Here is a 21,902-nt window from a genome sequence, read left to right as displayed (position 1 = left end):
ATAGGGGATAGCATTTTTGCAGGAAGGTGGGTGGGAGGAGGAGTATTCTAGGTAGCTGTGGGAGTCGGTGGGCTTGAAATGAATATCGGTTTCGAGGTGGTTGCCCGATATGGAGACAGAGAGGTCCAGGAAGGGGAGAGAGGTGTTAGAGATGGTCCAGGTAAATTTAAGGTTGGGGTGGAAGGTGTTAGTGAAGTGTATGAACTGTTCGAGCTCTTCGTGGGAGCACGAGGTGGCGCCGATACAGTCATCAATGTAACGGAGGAAGAGGTGGGGTTTAGGGCCGGTGTAGGTACGGAAGAGGGATTGTTCCACGTAACAGGCTCTGTTGACAGCAGCTCATCTCTCATATTATTGGGGCCATCCGGAAAAAGCAGGAGTACAACTCAATTGCTCTAGAGGCCCATGGTCATGGTGGAGACATAATGGAAGGTGGTGACTGAAGTCACCAGCGCCAACTGTTTCCGCCAAACGTGTACAAGTTCAACTTCACCTCCTTCCTCTGGTACTCTATGCCCCTATTAATAAAGCTAAGGATACTGTATGTTTTGTTAGTTGCTCACTCAACCTGTCCTGCCACCTTTAATGATCAATGCACATTAACACTCACATACCTCTGCTCCTGTACTCCCTTTTAGAATTGTACCTCCTATTTCACATTGTTTTTCAATATTCTTCCTACCAAAATGCTTCACCTCACATTTCTCTACATTGAATGCCAACTGTCGCCTATCTGCCCATTCCACCAACTTGTCTACGTTTTTTGAAGTTCTACTCTGTGCTCCTCACCTTTTACAACTCCTCCAAGTTTCATATCATCTGTAAACTTTGAAATTATCCCCTGTACACCAGGATCTAGACCATTCATATATATCAGACAAAGCAAGAGTCCCAAAACCGGCACCTTGTAAAATCCACTATAAACACTCATCTAGCCTATAAAATATCCTTTGGCTACTACTCTCTGTTTCCTGTCACTCTACTAGTTTTGTATCCATGTTGCTACTGTCTATTTTATTCCATTTTCCCCACAAGTCTGTTGAGCAGAACTGTATCAGATGCCTTCCAGATAGCAATACATACCACACCAACAGCACCTCTTTATTGAACCTCTTCAAAAATCCCACAATAGTAGCTAAACATGATATCCGCTTTGGAAATCCATGCTAACGCTTCCTTATCAAGACACCTTTTTCCATGGATTTTCCAATTCTTTTCTGAATTTTTTTGACATAATGTGTGCTGTGCGTGTCGGCAAATTGTGCTACACTTGGGGGAGTCTTTGGTTCTCTCAAAGTTCTGCTTAACACAGATTTGTGAAGGGATACCCCATGATTTGGCTCATGGTAATTTCCATGGATAGCAAAGTAATAGTTTTTAAAGCAACATTTACCAAATATATACCATTAAACATTGTGCAGTCTTGCAGGTTATTGATTTTACGTTCAGTGACATATTCAGTGGCAAATAATGTAAAAAATTTTAGAACTGCTGGCTTTCAGATAACCAGTGCAATTTTGTCCCCATATTATCGATTAAACCCTAAACAGAAACTTTCATCTCAGATTGTTATATTGCACACACACTGGACTAACAGGGATTTGCCAGTATTTTTCACTTCCTCCAGCGAGTTAACTCTGAACCCATTTCTCGCATGTTCTCCAAAACCTTCAATATTATTCTTTGCTTTAAGAAAACAACTATGTGATGTAAGGTGTGTAATTTATCTATATCTTAGAGTTTGGATTTTGAATGTATGATATGTAGGTTCGGTCAATGTGTTTGAGATTTAATGATTACTTTCTAAGTATTTCTGGAAACATGCTGGTATCTTTTAAAAAAAATGAGAGCGTGACATCCTGGACAGTAATAAGGTTGCCTTTACATTGGAACAGCGAACAATGGATATAGTGCAGTGTATTAGACTTTCAGATAGAAGATTCTGCAATCTTTTGGGTGGGCTTGGGAAACACAAATAGTTTGAAAAAATAGCTATTGAGTTTTACTTGGGCAATTTTGCACAAGTCCTGACTGAAGCTAGATGTTTAAGACAGCTACTCCTAAGAAAGGGAAACATTTTAGGACACTTTAGAGGTTACCTCAGTATAAGGAGTGCTGTTTAAAAGTTCCAGACCAGAAGTGACTGGTTAAATTTAGTTAAAAGTCCTGAAGGGGTTATATGAAGCTTAGAAAGTCTAAGCTCACTTATATGACAAATCAAGAAAAAGGCTATCAGATTCTCATGACTGGGATACAAAGCCATAAGTCAAACCCTATATGGAGTGGAGAAATGCATTTTCTCTGGTATCTGTGGACTATATTTGAATGCTGTTGGGATTAATGGGATTGTATTTTTACCACTTATCTTTAAATATGTGTAAATATAGTTTGTCTTATTCCATTTTATCTTTTTCTTGTGTCAAGAACTTCTTTTTTGTTGTAGAAACTAAATCAGCTGCACTGTGTGTTTATGTTTCAGTAAAAGACCACCTCATTAAAGTCAAAAGACCATTAATAAAATATGATCTAGCAAACCAGATTTCAGTCTGGGATCTGACTTGTCTATTGATAGCATCATAACGACTAAATTTTCTAACGGTTTGTGAACTTTGGTCATTCCTTGGTAACATCCAAGTTCATTTACTCCAAAGTAAATAAAATAAAGAGCTGCAGATGCTGGAGATCTGAAATAAAATCAGAAATTGCTGGTAAAACTCAGCACGCCTGGCAGCATCAATAGGGAGAATGCACGGTTAATGTTTCAAGTCCGGTGACTCTTCTTCAGACTATACATAATCTATCCTGATCCTTTTCCTCTGCGTTTCTATCCTTCCTACAACAGGTTGCATTACATACTTCAACTGCAGCATTACACTATAGGTTTTGAACATTTCCTCCTTGTTCTTGTGACACTAGATACAAAAGCAAGTGTTTGGGTTATCTTTTTTATGTATTTGCCAACTGAGGCTATTCTGTCTAATGGTCTGTGTCTCTGCATACCAAGGTTCCTGCTCTTCTATTCCATTTGATCACTACCCATTGCAGACTCACTCTGAGGTTGAATATGAAATTTCTGCTATGTGAGCAATGCTTGCTGCTTAGCACCATCTCAGATGAGGCTATCTGTGCAAATGTTCAGCACCATAGTATGTTTGTTGCCACCATTTTCTTATCGAGTATTTCGCTACAGGGCCGATTGGTCTGGTGTAGAAGAGAAAATCGCGAGCATGGGCCTGTTAAGCCGAATAGCTATGCTGTGCATTTGAGGTAATTGGTTGCAAGACACCTTAAGTCTTAAAACTCCTGAAGTTATGCAGAGATTGTGAAAGGCATTGCTCTCATGCAAGTCCTCCTTTCTACAACATAATCATCAACGTTTGAGAGCCTCAGGGCTCTTGCTTAAGGCTGATTGGCTGTGATCTGGCGCTATGCCTTTATATCTGTCCCCAGTCCCTGTATAAGTTTGAGAGAGGTTGCCAGAACAGTATCCATGCTATACTTAGGATGAATAAATCACCCCTGAAAATTACACAATTATTAGAATCATTAGATCTACAGAAAGGCCATATTGCACCTTGAGAATTTAGACTTAAAGTCTATTATTTTGCCCATAAAACAGACTTCTCGTGAACAGTGCAGTAAATTAATTTGATTTTAAATGTGAGAAGTGCTTTTCATAGAGCATCTTGCTTGATCTATAGACATTAACACTTCTCTTGTGTCCGTCCTCAACTGTTACTTAATCTGGCACTGAGCTGTAATTGTCCATTGATAAAAATTTGACAGTCTGATAACACCGCTATAAATTATTAACACCTACTTAATAAAAAAGCCAGAATAACTTTACAGCAATTAACTTTCAGGAATTAGGAGTTCTGCAAATTCCAACTCTGACCAACTCATAAAACTTTGATTAATTCTGCAGTTTGGGATGCAGCAATAACTTGTAACAAATATTGGTTATTGAACGCCCCAAAATGTCTTGAAGTTAAACCCTTTGTCCTGAATACTTGTGACTCGCATTGATATTATCATAATACAAATAGGTCAATGATAAAAGTTGCTCCTATTTCTTCATCAGCAAGGTTTGTGTATATCTTTGAACTAAATATACCGCAAAATATTGGCATATTGAGCTGATATGTATTGGTTTTGGTAATCCCAATGGCAGTCATTTCTAGTTGCCCAAATGGGATTTAATGTCAGTCAGGCAATCTTTCTGTACACCACTGGGTCATTGTACATGAGGCACCTTCCTTTAACAGCTGTCCATCAATCAGGAGCCAAGTGTCAATGTACTGGAAACCCAGGGTACCAGTATGTGGGGTGGGCTTGTTAAATACTGCCTGTTGCACTCCAACATTAGGTAGCAGAGAGTGGGAGTTTTGAAAGAAGAGGTGCTACTGATTAGACCCTTCACTGGAGATGAGGTGCCCAGGAAGGAGCTCCCCCACAAGCCTACTTGCAACGCCCCTCCCAACAGCACTCCTGACGGCCTCCCAACCATCCTGCAAGGTAGAATGCTGGCAGTGGCAGAATGGTGACCTCAGTTGCCCCTTAATGAATTGTCACCAAAGGCTCTCATTTGGCCTAGGGGTGGGGAAGCCTGAACTGAACAGTCCTCCCCCTGGAATCTATCAGGGAGCTGGAAAGGCTCTTCATCTCCCACCTGCCTCGCTGATTCATTGGCACCCTCCATGTCTCCTACCCCACACTTAGTGGCTGGAGGTGGGGGGAGGAAAATATTTCCTAATATTCAAGTAGCAACTACAATAAATTTTCATTATTTATAATTATTATTTGGATATTTGGTTCTGAAGTGCACATGACTGTATAAAATTTGAAGTTTGATGAGTTATTGAAAAGTCATCTTGACTCAAAACGTTAGCTTGTTCTCTCTTCATGGATGCTGTCTGACCTGCTGTGATTTCCAGCATGTTTTGTTTTCAAGCCAGCTACGTTAGCAGTTTGTATAAGGATTTCAGGAAGCAACATTGGCTAAAGAAATAGCACTACATGAATGCAGAGGTTTGCCAAGAAGAAATCAAGCACAACCATGCTACTGAACAAGGAACTTTAAAGTGGAAACTGGGTGAACTCTCACTGAGGTCTGAGTATCTGGAAGGTTATTGTTGAGGTCAAAAGGATTGAATCTTTGCTGATGACATGTGGAGTAAGATTGTCTCAAATAATTATTACATAGTGAATATATTTTGTTTTCCTTATATATACAACAAACTTTAATGTTCTTTTGTTAAGTGTTCATTGGCAGCCTCTTCTGAATACGTTCCTTGGCTGACCCCCATGGTAAACAAATTGCAAAAATAAAACCCATGGTCTATCAAGACAGGTTTCACACTAGGATCCAACATTACTATCAGTTGAGTCATAAAATGAAAGGTGCCTACAGTAAGATGCAGGAAGCACATCTACACTTACTGGATTAACCATTGTTACAATGATCAGATGTCACAAGGACTGGAGAATGGAATGAGTTTCTATGCTGGTCTTATAACTCAAATGCAAGTTGTACTGCTGACACAGAAGACACCTCTCATTCAAACCTTTTTAAGAAAATTCTTCATGGCATATGGGTGTTGCTGACAGGGCCAGCATTTGTTGCCCATCCTTAATTACCCTGGACAAGGTGGTGCTGAACTGCCTTCTCGAGCCATTCCTGACCATGTGGTATAGGGTACATCCACAATGGTGTTAGGGAGGGAGTTCCAGGATTTTGGCCTATTGACAATGAAGGAATAACAGGTGCTGGTGCTCCCATATACTTGCTGACCTTGTCCAAGTAGTTGGTAAAGATGGTGAGTTATTGCTTTGCATTTTGTAGATGGCACTGACTGTCATATGAAAGTGTAAAGCGGTGGATGGGGCGCCAATTAATTTGGCTGCTTCGTCTTGGATGATGTCAAGCTTTCTGAGTGTTGTTGGAGCTGCACTCAGTACTTAGATGGCTGGGTCAATTCGGTTTCTGATCAATAATAATCAAATAGCAAACACCAGAATAATAATAAAAATCTGGAATTAAGAGTCGAATGACAACGATGATACCATTATAGATTGTCAGAAAAATCTATCTGGTTCATTAATATCTTTTACAAAAGGAAATCTGCCATCCTTGTAGGAGCAGATGCTGGAATCTGTACTGAAAACAAAAATGCTGGAGATCACAGTGGGTTAGGCAGCATCCACGCAGAGAGGACAAGCTAACATTTCATCTCGACTCAAAACGTTAGCTTGGTCTCTCTCCATGGATGCTGTCTGACCCGCTGTGATTTCTAGCATTTTTTTGTTTTCCATCTGCCATCCTTACCTGGTCTGACCTACATGTGATGCCAGACCCACAGCACTGTGGTTGACTATTAACTGCCCTCTAGATAATTAGGGATGGGCTGGTCTAGCCAATGGCAACTTTTACTCATAAATGAATAAATAAAAGGAGTAGAGTGTGATCCTAGCACCCTGATGAACAATAAATCTTTCAATCAAGTCTCATAACTACAGATCAGCCGTTCCAACACCTGTTTTTTGTATGTGGGATATTGATAGTATTAAGTTGGCTGTTACACCTGTCTATGCAACAGGTACAAAGAATTCTTAGTTTCTCAGTGTGTTGATGGACTTGCTACAATTACCACACAGGGAATCATCCCACGTCAATTACACAGGTACTGGAGCTGAATGTCAACACTTCAACTTTTTGATCACTGCAAGCGAAACAAAACTGAGGGTACACTCATGCAGTGCTTGCTGTAAAGTATACTCATTATCCATCAAAATGTCAGGCTTTCCCACAATAGAGGTTTGCTCCTTTCTTAACCAATTACTTCTCAAACTTTGTGAGCCCTCGTTTTGTTTTTAAACAGTGGATACTGACAATCCTGCCTTGTACCGTATTTTTCTGAGCTGACCGGTGTGATTTCTGGATGAAAGGTAGAAGAAATACTTACAAATTTCCGGTCCATCATCAGAAGTGTCTTTTCCATGGTTTCAATATTCTGTCTCTCCAGATTTCCATCTGACGTCCGATAGAGCAGTTCAGTATCTGCGCACAAACAGGAAGAAATTGTAATGGTTGGCCACTGTCAGATAGATTCCACACTTTAGCATTGAAACCAGAATGGGCAGGCAAATGGGACTAGATTAATTGTGAAAACTGGGTAGCACGGACAAGTTGGGCTGAAGGGCCTGTTTCCAAGCTGTAAACCTCTATGACTCTATGACTTTACCCACATTATGATCTCAGAACTTCCCAGAGTGCTTTATAAGCAACAACACTGTTGTAAACTGGCACATAGAAAGCTCTCATAACTTGCATTGTCCAACTCTTAACCAGAATTTAATCCTAGAAAAGTAGAGAGCTGGTGGCAGTCCTGCACTGCCTGTGTTGGGGAAGGTGTAATAAAGTGAAGAACCCAGGATAACCAAGTTGCTGGTGTCAGGCTTTCCCCAGGACGTAGGACCCCGGAATCAGAAATCCCACCCGTGAGAGCTGCTGGGCACAGAGTACCTGATAAAGCACCAAGGGTGAGGTGGAAGATGATTGAAGGGCCTAGACCACACATCAGTGAGAGTGGGATGGGGGGAGTCATTGAATGGGGTCACCAGGCAAGAGGGACCAGGGGATGGGATTGGAAGAGAGGGCAGGGTCTGGATTTTAGCTGATTCCTTCTATAAGGCACAGAGTGCTTTTGAATGCAGCTTTGTACTTCAGGAGCTTTCAAACAGATGTGCTGTGCTGGGATTTCAATCATTGTCCCCAGATCATTAACCATTGGAATGACTCATCCGTTAACATGCTATACTGACCCCCTATCACACGGGATAATATTTATACACAATAGTAAAGCATTGAAACCATGATTTGATTTAATGACATGATTTAATTTGATTTTCCCTGCCCACATACGAATCGTGATAGTTATATTTTAAGGCAAGATTAGCCAATTGGGTGAAAACTGCTGGACAGTCCATTTCCAATACCATTGGGAAGAGCATTTTGAACTGAGACTTAAGTCACATTGTTAGACATACTCCTACGTGTTGCTTTGAACAGGTTTTCGAGCTAAAGTCATTCCTTCACATCTTGAATTACTGCATGTTAACATCACAAAGCTTTCACTATATTCAGAAGAAATCCATCTGTCTGCTGTTTTAGTAGAAGTAATTGCCTCTTTATGTAGCATAATTTTAGTGGTACATGCTATGCTGTGCAACTCTTACTAAATAGTGAAGCTCACTGAAGATGCCACCTGAATACAAGATTAATGTACGGGGCTAGGAGTGTGATGACTGCAAATCAGCCCTACTAGCAAGTGAGAGTTTAATAACAAACTCTTTAATGGCGTCAGTTGATAAAAATCCATGAATTAAACAAAGACTTATAATGAAGGCATCGGAAATGCTGACCTTAATTTATTAGGAATATAACCAATGAAATTACAATTTATTTGTATTGACATACGTGATTTAATCTTGTTGTATGCAAAACAAGAAAATGCAAGGTCGAGGAAAGTCTGGTTAGCCCAATGAAGATGAATACTTCAAACCTCCAAATCTCCCAGGCCAGCACAATCTGGAAAAAGTTCTGAAGAGGGGTCACTAGACCTGAAATGTTAACACTACCTTCTCTGCTGCAGGATCTGCTGGCTTTTTCCCAGCAATTTCTGATTCTCAACACCTGCAGTTCTTTGGCTTTTTGAGAAACTGGAAGTCTGTCTCTCCACTAGCAAGCTACATCAATCCAACAATTCATCAGCCTTCCCAGGAAAATGTTCCCACTGTTTCACATCATGAAGTAACCTTAATCTGCTAACCTGGTTTCAGTAACTCTAGTGATAATAATCCCTCCAGACTGCACTCCATATTTTTAATTGCACAATTGTGGCTCTTGAAAAGTGGATTCTGTCACATAATGGCGAATTAATACATGAATGCCGATGATGTGCTTGATGGTGCAAATCTGATATCAACAGTCACGGGCTGTTGAGATTCAAAAAAGACCAAATGGAAGAAAAGAATGAGAGTGCTCTGATTGGTATTCTGTTCACAAAGAAACGTGAATAAAGATTTATGGGACATACCTAGAATGAGGAGAGAGACACTGAAGATGAGTTAATGATAGAGATGCAGCAGTCTCAGAGTAGTGGAGCTCAAAGAGTCATATCGGATTCAAAAAGTTTAACCTGCTGGGTTTCTCCAGTACTTTCTGCTTTCATTTCAGAATCTAGCAGGACGGAGCAGTGTCAAGAGTGCAATACTGACACCCAATGCCCAAACCACATTATAGGCAGAAACTATGAACGCACAATGGTGTAGGTTTGAGTCCATGGAAATAGCACAGTCTTTGACTAGACAGTATCAGCACAAAGCAGTTTCTACTAGGACAGCTCGACCCCTGCAATTCAAGCTGTAAGTTTTTTAGTTTTCTCCTTGCATTCCCAAATAAACATTCCTCGCTAGTTATCGTGTAGTTAGCTAAAAGTGTAACATGGTACAATGGCTTGTAATTCAGGGAACATTGGCTGCTTAAAAGTGGGTAAGTATGTGAAACAATTTTGATTTCTCACTGAACTGACTTCCAACAGTTGGGTGAGATTACAATCGTTCCCTTGCTGTTTCAATAACAACTTAAATCTAATTCTACAGCTTCAGCTGTCCCTTATGTTGCTGAAATCCATGTCCATTCCCTTCTCAGCTTCCACCTTCCATGATTCGAAAACGTCAGTTCATTCAAACTACAGTTACTTGTATCCTCACCTACATCACAGTATTCAGGGGTGAAGGGAAAACCAAAACTTGAAAAAAAGCCCCCTGCATCCCAAAGCCATTTACCTATCAACGTCAGAATGTCATCTTTCAGACAGTGGTGAATCTATTGAGCAGAGGGCTGTTGAGGCTGGGTCATTAAATATAGTTAGGCTGAGATAGACAGATCCTTAATCAGTAAAAGAATCAAGAGTTTTGACAAAAAGGCAGGAAAGTGGAGTTGAAGATTATCTCAGATCAGCCATGATCTCAATGAATCACAGAGAAGATTCAATGGGCTGAATGGCCAAATTCTGCTCCTATATCTAATGGCCGGATAGTGTTTGCTGACTTATATTGCCACAATCCCCTGATGCCTCCAATTTAAAATCCACATTCTTGCGCTTTAATCTACTTTTCCCCTTCCCAATCTCTGTACAATCCTTCATTTAGCCCTGCAGCCCTCTCCAAACTGTCCGTCCTACCATGGCCACCTGTTTGCTACAGATAAGAACTTTGTGTTCATTGTTGGTGCTAATTTGTTTAATCCACTCTAAATTTGAACTGAAGAACACTGTTTTACTGTATTACACACATTACATGCATCTCTGACTTCCTGATTTATACCATGTCCAATAATAGCACTACAGTTTGGTAATGTTTGAACAATTTGTACCAATGTATCCCTTGTTATTTCTTAGCTCCATTTGACTTTAAAATCATAGAATCCCTACAGTGCGAAAGCAGGCCATTCTGTCCATCAAGTCCACACTGACTCTCTGAACAGCAGCCCACCCTTTCCCTGTAACCCTGCATTTCCCATGGCTAATCCACCTGACCTGCACATCCCTGGACACTATGGGCAATTTAGCATAGCCAATCCACCTGACCTGCACATCTTTGGACTGTGGGAGGAAACTATTGGGGAGTTCTGGGGACCCGGGTTCGAATTCCGCAATGGCAGATGGTGGAATTTGAATTCAATAAAATATCTGGAATTAAGAATCTAATGATGACCATGAATCCATTGCCGATTGTTGGGAAAAACCCGTCTGGTTCACTAATGCCCTTGAGGGAAGGAAACTGCCATCCTTACCTGGTCTGGCTTACATGTGACTCCAGACCCACAGCTATGTGGTTGACTCTGAACCGTCCCCTGGGCAATTAGGGATGGGCAATAAATGCTGCCTAGCCAGCGACGTCCTCATCTCGTTAATGAATAAAAAAAAACTGGAGCACCTGGAGGAAATCCATGCAGACACAGGGAGAAAAGGCAAACTCCATACAGACAGTCTCCTGAGATGGAATCGAGCCCAGGTTCATGGCACTTTGAAGCAGCAGTGCTAACCACTGAGCCACTGTGCCACCCCATTGTAAACCGATTATAACCAATCTTGAACTTTTGATCTAAGATTCTCTCTTACTCATGTATTGAGCTCATCCCTCATAAAGAATGTTTTCCTTTCTACCCATTTCTCCTAAAAGCTGAATATCCTTGAATATTCAGTTCACACTCTTGGTCACCATGTACCCCGCCACAAAATCATACCAATTTACCTCAAATTTTGCGTTGCCGTTCTGAAGGCTGCTGTTGATTTACAGGCCTCAATTGTTATCAGGTTTGGTAGTTCGACCACTAACTTTCCCATTGCAGACTCAATTAGAGTGAAAATGAATGCCACTGTCCTGCTGAATTAATTACCTCACCTACCTCCAAACATGTCCTGGAAATGGTAGAAGATCCTGCATAATGGTCCAGAGAGGTTCCACCTGTGTCACATTATTGTATGATTCTATGTTCAGCGAGTAGTTGAAACAAACTCTGAGGCTGATAATAATCTGGGGCAGCCCAAAAAAGTGTCTGGAAGATGGCACAAATTCTATGGCATGGATGCATAGCTTTTGGTGGGTCACTGAATACAACAGGTTTGGCAACCCATTCTTTAACTTATGGAAATGATTGCTCATTCAAGATGGTGAAGCTTTCTGACAAGGCAGTAGCAATGAAGTGGTACAACTATGTGTCTGAAGCACATTTTCAGAAGATAACATCATATGGGGGTGGCATGGTGGCATGGTGGCTCTGTGGTTAGCACTGCTGCCTCATAGCACCAGGGACCCTGGGTTCGATTCCACCCTCAGCAACTGTCTATGTGGAGTTTGCACATTCTCCTCCTGTCTGCTTGGGTCTGAAGGGTCTAGGCCCAAAATGTCAGCTTTCCTGCTCCTCTGATGCTGCTTGGCCTGCTGTGTTCATCCAGCTCTACACCTTGTTATCTCAGATTCTCCAGCATTTGCAGTTCCTACTATCTCTGAGTAAAGACGTTGCCTCTCACATCTTTCTCCTCTTACCTTAAAAATATGCTCCCAAGTGTTGAAATCCCCCACCCTAGGGAAAAGACACCTGCCATTCACCTTACCTATACACCTCATCATTTTAAAAACGTCGACAAGGTCACCCCTCAACCTCCTATCTTCCAGTCGCAGCCTATCCCTGTAACTCAAACCTTTGATTTCAGGCACCACCCTTTTGGTGAACCTTTTCTGAACTCTGCCCATCTTCAGAATATCCTTCCTATAACAGGGCGACCAGAACTGAACACAATACACCAGTATTGAGAAACAACAGAACAATTATCAGGCCTTGTGAGACTCTGGAGGTATAAATGTGGTAATAGAAGGAGCTAATGCTATAGCTACTCTGGGTATAATTGATCTTTAAGAGCTGAACGATATGAGAACAGATCCTTTGAACTGAAGTATGTAAGGTAGGAAATGGAGAAAATGACATGGTTTCAGCAAGGTTGAGGAAGAGGGCTCACCTATGAGGGTCACACCAAAAAAAAACAGGATTTATTTTGTGATTTCTAACCACCAGAGTGAAGATATCAGGTTGCTGGAAGGAACAGCTGGATAATGTAATTCCATCTGATCTCTGTTATTGCCTGCTTCAAATAACTCATTTTGTATTTACCCGGACATATGTTAATAGGCTCATGATTTGCAATTCTGCATGTAAGTTATTGATGCAATTCAAATGGATGATTGAATTAATACAGGATTTTTTTTTTCTTAACTTACAATGAAACACAGAAAATAGAAGCAGGAATGGGACATTTGACCCTTCAAGCACACTATTCCATTAAATATAAACATGGCTGATCACACAACCCTGTTCCTGCTTTCTCCTCATATCTTTGATACCACAAGACCTAAGAATCATTGTTAACTCCTTCTGGAAAACATTCAACTTCTTTCATTTTGGGTTTTGTGATTACTGGGCATGGTTTGTATGTACTTGGCAATATACCGCAACATGTTGTGTTCATTAACTTATTGAGCTGTATAAAGAAGCTAACCTCTTGAATCTTTTGGAGAAGCAATATCAGCATCTGAACTGGAAATTAATAGTGTTCTTTATTTAAATTCTGTTCTCCTGTTTCTTAATTTTATTATCAATGAAAAACATTCATTACACTATTTATGGAAACTGACTCGCGTCACACAGAACTAACATTCATTGCTTTCGTGTCATTTTCTTGGCACCACACATTACGTTTCTCTCTATGAGAGTTAATTTTGTTATCAGGGCAACTATGGACCTTGCCAAGTTGGATGACTCACCCGGAATTACTGAAGCAATTTGGAGCGCATGTTTCAGTTAAAGAAATAAATTAAATTAAATCCTTTGAGCAATATTACTTTTGGAAATGCCAAAAACCTTTGCATGATAACTTTTCATTTTTCAATCCCATTACAGATGTTCTTAGTTCACTCGAAAGTAGCTTCAGTTCAAATTCCAATGCCCTCTCTGTTCTCTGCAATCTCCACAGTCTCTCTCCATCACTTACACACTCTTAACTTTCCCTCACTACGTTGTGTCTCCCTCCTGCAAGGAAGGGCAGGACAAGGGAAAACCCATGGTTTGAGTGTTAGACAGTCGGGAGGTTTGGTTCTTGGGAGATTCACTTTCCCAGCAACTGTCCTGATGAATCTCTAGGGGCATAAAATTCACAAAGATCATGGAACAGTGGGATCAAATTGTTGCTGGCTCCCAACACTTATGGGGGAAAGGAATGGACCTGGCACTTTTGCAATGAACAAAACACCAGTCACTCTTCAACCACAGCTGGGTATGGCACCTTGCCCAATCCCATAGAAATCACCGTTGAGCAATAAGAAAGACTAAAAGACAGAGGAGTTGGCAACTATTGATTCTTCACTCCAACCAAAAGTGTGAGTTGGAGTCACAGGAGGTTATCTCCTTGCAATACACGTCCATCATCGTTGGAGAGACTGAACATCTCAGGACATAAATGCTCTAACCATCTTGGTATGACTAGGAAATGGGAACTGGGTGAACACCCAGAGTTGAGTGTTCAGAAATTGGTGTGTGCCCATGACTTGCTGGTATTTGGGTCTGCTATGAATAAAACTAGTGAACTGCAGGTACTGATTGGACAACACACTACAGTTCAATTGTGACGACTACAGGAAAATCGATTGACTCTAAGCCAACCTGCAGCTAGTTCTGGAGTACTAGGATGATGAGGGGGGATTTATAGAACACAAGGCAGGCTGAGAGGAGCTAGTTCAAGATTGCATCCATCCGTAATGTTACAGAATCAGGACAATACTTACCAAAAATCTGTAACACTATGGCACTTAATTGCTGGCACAGCAACTCCAAGCTGGTTTCTCTGATAAAATGAGTTAAAAGCAACAAAGCAGATGGCTACTCCCTTTCTCCACTCCTTGTTTCAGATGGTCAACCTCTTACCCAAATAATAATCCCTCCAAAAAGACCAAGGCTGTAGCTAAAAGTGGAAAGGTCAAGATTGTTCTCTCATTGCTAAATCTCATTGGGTAGACATATCTTTTTTTTGAGATAAAGAAATGTCCCACAGGACTGGGAAAGCTGTAACACCCTTATTCAAAATGGAGGGAGACAACAAACAGGTAACTATAGGCCAGTTAATATAACATCAGTGATTAGGAAAATGCTAGAGTTTATTAAAAAGGCTGCAATAGCAGAGCATTTAGAAACAGATAATATAATCAAGCAAAGTCAGCATAGCTTCATGAAGGAGAAATCATGCTGACAAATTTATTACAGCTCTTTGACAAGGTAACAAGCAGGGAAGATAAAATTAAACCAGTTGATTAACATATTTGGAATTCCAAAAGGCATTTGATAATATACTGCAGAAAGCATAAGGCTATTCAATAAGATAGCAGTCCATGTGATGGTTGGGGGTGGGGTTGGGGTTGAGGATTGAGGATTGGTTAACTAATAGCAGACAGAAAGTTGTGAAAAAGGGGGCATTTTCAGGATGATAATCTGTAACTGGTGAGTGTGCCACTGGGATCAATGCTGGGGACAGAATTAATTACAATAGGACATGGAACAGTAAGCACAGGAACATGCCCTTCGGCCCACCTTGTCCGTGTCAGCCATAATGCTATTCTAAACTATTCAGCCTGCCCATGGTCCATTTCCCTCCGTTCCCTGCCTGTTCATGTGTCTGTCTTAATGCCTCTTAAACTTTGCTATCATACCTCCTTCTCCCACCTCCTCTGGCAGCACGTTCCAGGTACACACTACCCTCTGTGTAAAAAACTTTTCTCACCCAATTATGAGTCAGCCATCTGAGGAGCTCCTAGAGAATGCATGGATGTTTTTTAAAATTCATTAACAGGATGAGGGCATCGCTGGCTAGGCAGCTTTTATTGCCCATCCCTAATTGTCTAGTGGGCAATTCAGAGTCAACCACATTGCTGTGGTTCTGGAGTCACATGTAGACCAGACCAGGTAAGGAGGCAGTTTCCTTTCCTGAAGGGCACTAATGAACCAGATGGGCTTTTTTCCTGACAATCGTCAATGGATTCATGGTCATCATTAGATTCTTAATTCTAGATATTTACTGAATTCAAATTCCACCATCTGCCATGACAGGATTTGAACCCAGCTCCTCAGAACATTACCTGGGTCTCTGGATGAACAGTCCAGCGATAATACCACTAGGCCATTGCCTCCCCATTTCTGCCAGATTGAATCAGCCAGAATGTATCAAGTCCACCAAGCGACACCCAGTTCCTGCATGAGCTAAGGTTAATTGCGGCCCCCCAAATTATTGCTGCAATTGACACTTTAACTTGGCCAGTTTAAGAGATTTATCACTGTCTTAAGTCTCAGCTGGTATTTGTGAAGGTACATAAATGCTGTCCATAATACACTGACAGCCATTTTCCACAGAACATTAAGTCACCAGATAATTAATACAAACCTGCTCTTTCCATGGAGAAAATTATCCCCAAAGGCCCAATTTGCTAGTTTGAGATAGTATATTTTTAAAAATTTCAAAGCGCTTCTATTTATATTACATCTCTTGTGATTGAAAATGCTTTACAGCCAGAGGTATTTTCTATGTGTTGAACTGCTGTATCAGATTGAGCCAACTTTTAAACAGCATGATCACACAAAGTTACAGTAATAGTGGGCAGATACTCTGTTTTCTGTGATGTTGGTTAAAGCATCAATATTGGCCCTGCTCCTCAATAAAATACAGCACCTTTTCCAGCCACCTGATGCAGAGGAGGCTCTGGTAAATGTCCCATCCACAAAATGACACCCCTGAGGATGTAATACCCATCAGAACTATGTTAAGATGTTTTTTGTCATGTATTTTTGGGATGTAGGCATCATTGACAAACTCAGCATATGTTATGTATTTGTACCTGCCCTTGGAAACCTGGTGAGTTGCCTTCCTAAATTATGACAGTGTGCGAATTTTTCAGTTGATGAATGGGATGTTGATCAAGTGGGCTGCTTTCTCGTGGATGGTGTCAAGCTCCTTGAGTGTTGTTGGAGCCACATCCATCCAGGCAAGTGGGAACTATTCCATCATACTCCTGACTTGTGCCTTGGGGATGTTGGATAGGCTCTGGGGAATCAGCAGGTGAGTTACCCAATGCAGAACACTCAAACTCTGACCTGCTCTTGCATCTCATGTATTTGTATGGCTAGAACGATTCACTTTCTGACCTGTACATCTACCATATGACCAGAACCCATCTCTTCAGACTCATACAGTCATAGAGTCGTATAGCTCGCAACAGATCCTTCAATCCAACTTGACTATGCCAACCAGGTTTCCCAAACTAAAGCAGTCCCATTTGCTAGCATTTGGCCCGTATCCGTCTGAACCTTTCCTATTCATGTACCTGTCCAAATTTCTTTTAAATATTGTAATTCTACCTGCATCTACTACTTCCTCTGGCAGTTCAGTCCACATACAAACCACCCTCAGATCTTTTTTAAATCTTCCTCATCTCACCTTAAAATTATGTCCTCTAGTTTTGAACTCCCTTAACCTAGGGAAAAGACTTTTGCTATTCACCTTATCTATAGCCCTCATGATTTTATAAATCTCTGTAAGGTCACTACTAAGCACAAGGATAAAAAAGTCCCAGTCTATCCATCCTCTCCCGAAAATTCAACTCTCCAGTGACAGTAACATCCTTGTAAATCACTTTTGCACCCTTTCCAATTTAATAATATCCTCCCTAAAGCAGGGCAACCAGAACTGTACATTGTACTCCAAAGTTACCCTAAATATTGATCTGTACAACCGCAACATAACATGCCAATTCCTATACTCATTGGTCTGAGCAATGAAGGCAAATGAGCTAAACATCTTCTTCAGCACCCTGTCTACCTGTATTGGGAATTAAGTGCAAAACTTTCTGATGTTTCCACCATCATCAAGGACTCCCAAACACTGGATTTCTGGCTGCACCCTTTACTTTAGCCAAGGGAAATAACTGCACAGAGGCTGGTATCCCATCACTAGGTCACCCTTTATTTACATGTGGACAGTACTCTGGTTGTAGCCAGCCACCTCAGAGTCAGTCCCGGAACTGAAGCAATTCTGAATCCCCTGTTTATATCTGTCATCCAGAGCTCCCTGATTGGCCCAGGTTAACAACCTCAACCAAGGATCTTACAGTCAGTGGATCCACCTGCTTCCGATCACTACACCCAGCAACATCCTGTTACCCCAATCTCAGAACAGTTCCCTAATGCACCAAGACACCATTTCCCATTCTATACATCAAAACATTAAAATAAACATAAGAAGCAGGAGCATGACTAGGCCATTCAAGCCTTGAGTCTTCTCTGCCATTCAATAAGGTCAGGGATGATCTGACTGCGGCCTTAACTGTACATTCCTGTCTGGGTCTCATAAACTGACTCCCTTGTAGATCACAATGTTGTTGAGCTCAGTCTTATATTTGTTTAATATCCCAGTCTCTACTATCAGCTGTGAAAATATTTCCTAAAGCAGTCAACACTCTCAGATAAAAAATTCTTCCTCATCACCATCTTAAGTGGGAGACCTTTCACTTTGTAACTGAGCTCCAAGATTTGCCCACAAGGAGAAGCATTCTTTTAGCAACCAGCCTGTTAAGCTTCCCACAATCTTCAATAGAATCACCGCTCATTCTTTTAAACACCAATGGGTTAAAAAAATTAGACAAGCAACGTTCGTCTGACAAAGGAGCAGCGGTCCGAAAGCTTGTGATTTCAAATAAACCTGTTGGACTATAACCTGGTGTCATGTGACTTCTGACTTTGCCCACCCCAGTCCAACACTGACACCTCCACATCATGGCAAACCCATTAATCTCCAGAATCAGCTGAAAAAAAACTTTGCTGAACCGCTTCCATTGCAAATGAGTCCCTCCTTCAGTAAAGACTTGAACTGTACACAGTACTTCAGGTGCTGTATTATCGTTATCCTGCGTACTTGTAGCAAAACTTCCCTACATTTAAACCTTTTATGAAGGCCATTTGCTTTCCTCATAACCTGCTCTAAAGGGCTCATGGTGACAGAATGAAGAATTTTTCATGGGGCAGAAGGTTATTGTCTTTGGAGTGTATGGCAGAGGAATTGCCATTTGACCCAACTCTTCCCTGCCAGTGTTTATATCCTACACAAGCTTTTGCCCATGCCCACATCACTGAACCCCATCAACATGGTTTTTGACTCCTTCTCCCTTGTGTACTTACCTGGCTTCCCCCGAATTGTATCTGAGCAACCTGCTGCAATCACCAAATTATGGTTGTGATTCCCATGCTCTTATCATGCTGGGTAAAGACATTTCTCCTGAATTCCTGTATTCTGAGAAAGGGACACTTGACCCAAAATGTTAACACTGATTTCTCTCAATAGATGCTGCCAGACCTGATGAGCTTTTCCGGCAATTTCTGTTTTTGTTTCTCATTTACGGCATCCATAGCTCTTTTGGTTCTCCCAAATTCCTTGTTCGTTTTGTTAGTGATTTGCTTGTTTATATAATGTGAGCCCTCATTCTGGACTCACCAACAAGTGGAAACAATTCCTCTTCATCTACTCAATCAAATGCCTTCAATGTTGTAAGGTCATCCCTCAACCTTTTCTCACTTCCAGTGAAAAGAGCATCGGGATTGTACAGTCTTTGAATTTATTCAAACACACACAGAATTATCTATAACTTTGTCCTGCATTTTCACAATCAACCAGAGAGAGACTATTCACAGGTCACCTCTGAAACATGAATAGTGTCTGCATTATTGCATACGTACTTAGGAAGCAAGAAAATCATGCGACTGTATATGAATTAGACACTGATGAAGTGTAATTGACTCCTGCACAGAGGCAATTTTTCTTCAGTCACCTGAGAATAACTACAGTGTCTCATGCATATGCAAGTGCCGTGTTGTTTTCTACACCAATTTTCCCTCTTTATTAGCAATGTTTATCTTTACAGCATAAATAATTCAAAAACGAGTCGCTTATGTGATCTTATAATGGCACTGTTGTGTCATGATAGGATGATTACTGTAGCATTGCCCTGACTGCTCTCTTTCTCCATCAACCAGCCCATTAGTGAATGTGTAACAGATGCTTTTCAGTGTGTAGTAATTCGACAATTGCCAAAAAAAACTACAAAAATGCAATTAGAATTGCAGAAATAATCAATGCAGGAGGAGGCATTTTGGCCCGTTAAGCCTGTTCTCACTCTTTGAGATTGAAACCCAATTAGTTCCATCCCTAGGGCCATGAAATGTTCCTTTTCAACAATTTGAACAAATTTCTTTTGCAAGTTACTGTTGGATCTGCTTGTAGCACCCTTATGGGAAGTGCAATCTAGGTCATAATTACTTGTCATGCATATAACATATGCAAGATTTTTAGTTATTCGCTAATTTTCTTCTTTTTTTTCCTTAATTTGCTACCCAAGGTTCAAGCCTTTAGGAGGTCTGATAGCGGACTGATGAAGATGGTACTAAGAAAGAGAGACGAGTTCTTCAGAGGAAGTTAAAAGTGGGGAGGCTTCGCTAAAACTGTGCAAGGCACTAGTCAGACAACAGCTTGAATGCTGTGAACAATTTCTTGGAAAGACATACTGACATTGGAGGCAGCCCATAGATGATTAACTAGGCTGATTCCAGGATTAGGGGGTCTGTCTTATGAGAAGGGGTTAAATAGATTGGGCCTGTATTTGTTGGAATCTTAAAGAATGAAAGGTAACTTTATTGAATCATTCCAGTACCAGGGATCACAGTCTAAGGATGCAGGGTGGGCCATTTAGGACAAGGCGAGGAGACATTTCTTCATCAAAGAGGAGTGAGCCTGAAGAGCTCTTTGTCACAGAAAGGAGTAAAGGCCAAAACATTGAATGTTGTCAAGAGGAGTTAGATATGGTTCTTAGGGCTAAAGGTGTCAAAGGTACGAGGAAAAAGTGGGAACATTGCATTGAGATGGATGATCAGCCATGATCATAATGAATGGTGGAGCAGGATGCAAGAGCTGAATGGCCTACCACTGTTCCAATTTTCTATGTAATCTATGAAATACACACGTTTCTTAGGGGATTTGACAGGGTCAATGTGGATTGGTTGTTTCCCCTTGTGGAAATAACCAGAGTGCATAAGCTTTGAAGTAATGCTTGCACATGTAAGACAGAGATGATGAGGGATTTCTAGGTCATTAAGTATATTCAAGACTGAGATAGACAGGTGTTTAATAAGTCAGGGAATCAAGGATTATGGGGAAAAGGCAGGCAAGTGGAGTTGAGGATTATCGAGTCAGCTATGATCTCATTGAACGGCAGAGCAGACTCTATGGTCTGAATAGCTTACTGCTGCTCCTATGTCCTTTTAAGTATCAGTAAACTCGAAACATTTTCTCCACAGATGCTGCCAGACCCGCTGAGCATTTCCAGCAATTTCTGTTTTTGTTTCAGATCTTCAGTATCTGCAGTTCTTTGTTTTATTATACTTCAATGGCATAGGAAATTTGTGGGAACTGGGGAGTGTAGAATAACAGGAATAAATATGTTAACGATAGTGAAATGGATGGTGAAGTGCTACTGAAACTCTGATAAAAATGAATAGTAGGACTGCTCTAGAGGATTGTAATCAGTAGCAATTAATGGAATTCCTGGGATTCAGACTGCAGATGATCTTATACGAGGCAAAGACATGATGGAGTAGACTTAGAGTAGATAGGCAGATAGTACAGGTTCAAGAGGATAGTCCAGAACCTACAGACATCAGCCATAGAGTCATAGAGTCATACAACACAGAAACAGACCCTTCAGTCCAACTCATCCACGACGACTAAGCTTCCTAAACTAAACTAGTCCCATTTGCCTACATTTGGCCCACATCTCTCTAAACCTTTCCTATTCATGTATCTGTCCAAATATCTTTTAAATGTTGCAATTGTATCTGCATTGACCAGTTCCTCTGGCAGTTCATTCTACATACCAACTACCCTTTGTGTGAATAAGTTGCCCTTCGGGTCACTTTTAAATCTTTCTCCTCTCACCTTAAAAATTTGCCGTCTAGTTATGAACTCCTCTACTGTAGAGAAAAGACTTTTGCTATTCATGTTACCTATGCCCCTCATAATTTTATAAACTTCTACAAGGTCACTTCTTAACCCCTGATGGTCCAGTGAAAAAAGTCCCAGCCTATCCAAGATAACAAGGTGTAGAGCTGGATAAACACAGCAGGCCAAGCAGCATCAGAGGAGCAAGGAAGCTGACGTTTCGGGTCTGGACCCTTCTTTAGAAAATTTTCTAAAGAAGGG

General features: G+C 41.0%; 1 protein-coding gene across 1 annotated transcript in view; it reads right to left on the bottom strand.

Moving 5' to 3' along the window:
* The window catches only part of dpp6a (dipeptidyl-peptidase 6a), a 656,996-nt gene that overhangs the window by 315,551 nt on the left and 319,543 nt on the right, over positions 1–21,902 (bottom strand). Inside the window, exon 4 of the mRNA XM_048605902.1 lies at positions 6,963–7,057. Coding sequence (XP_048461859.1) covers positions 6,963–7,057 — 95 coding nt within the window. The remainder of the gene's footprint in view (positions 1–6,962; positions 7,058–21,902) is intronic.

This window comes from Rhincodon typus, chromosome 2, assembly GCF_021869965.1.
Source record: "Rhincodon typus isolate 14 chromosome 2, sRhiTyp1.1, whole genome shotgun sequence".
NCBI lineage: Eukaryota > Metazoa > Chordata > Chondrichthyes > Orectolobiformes > Rhincodontidae > Rhincodon > Rhincodon typus.
This window is presented reverse-complemented; position numbering and strand designations above follow the sequence as displayed.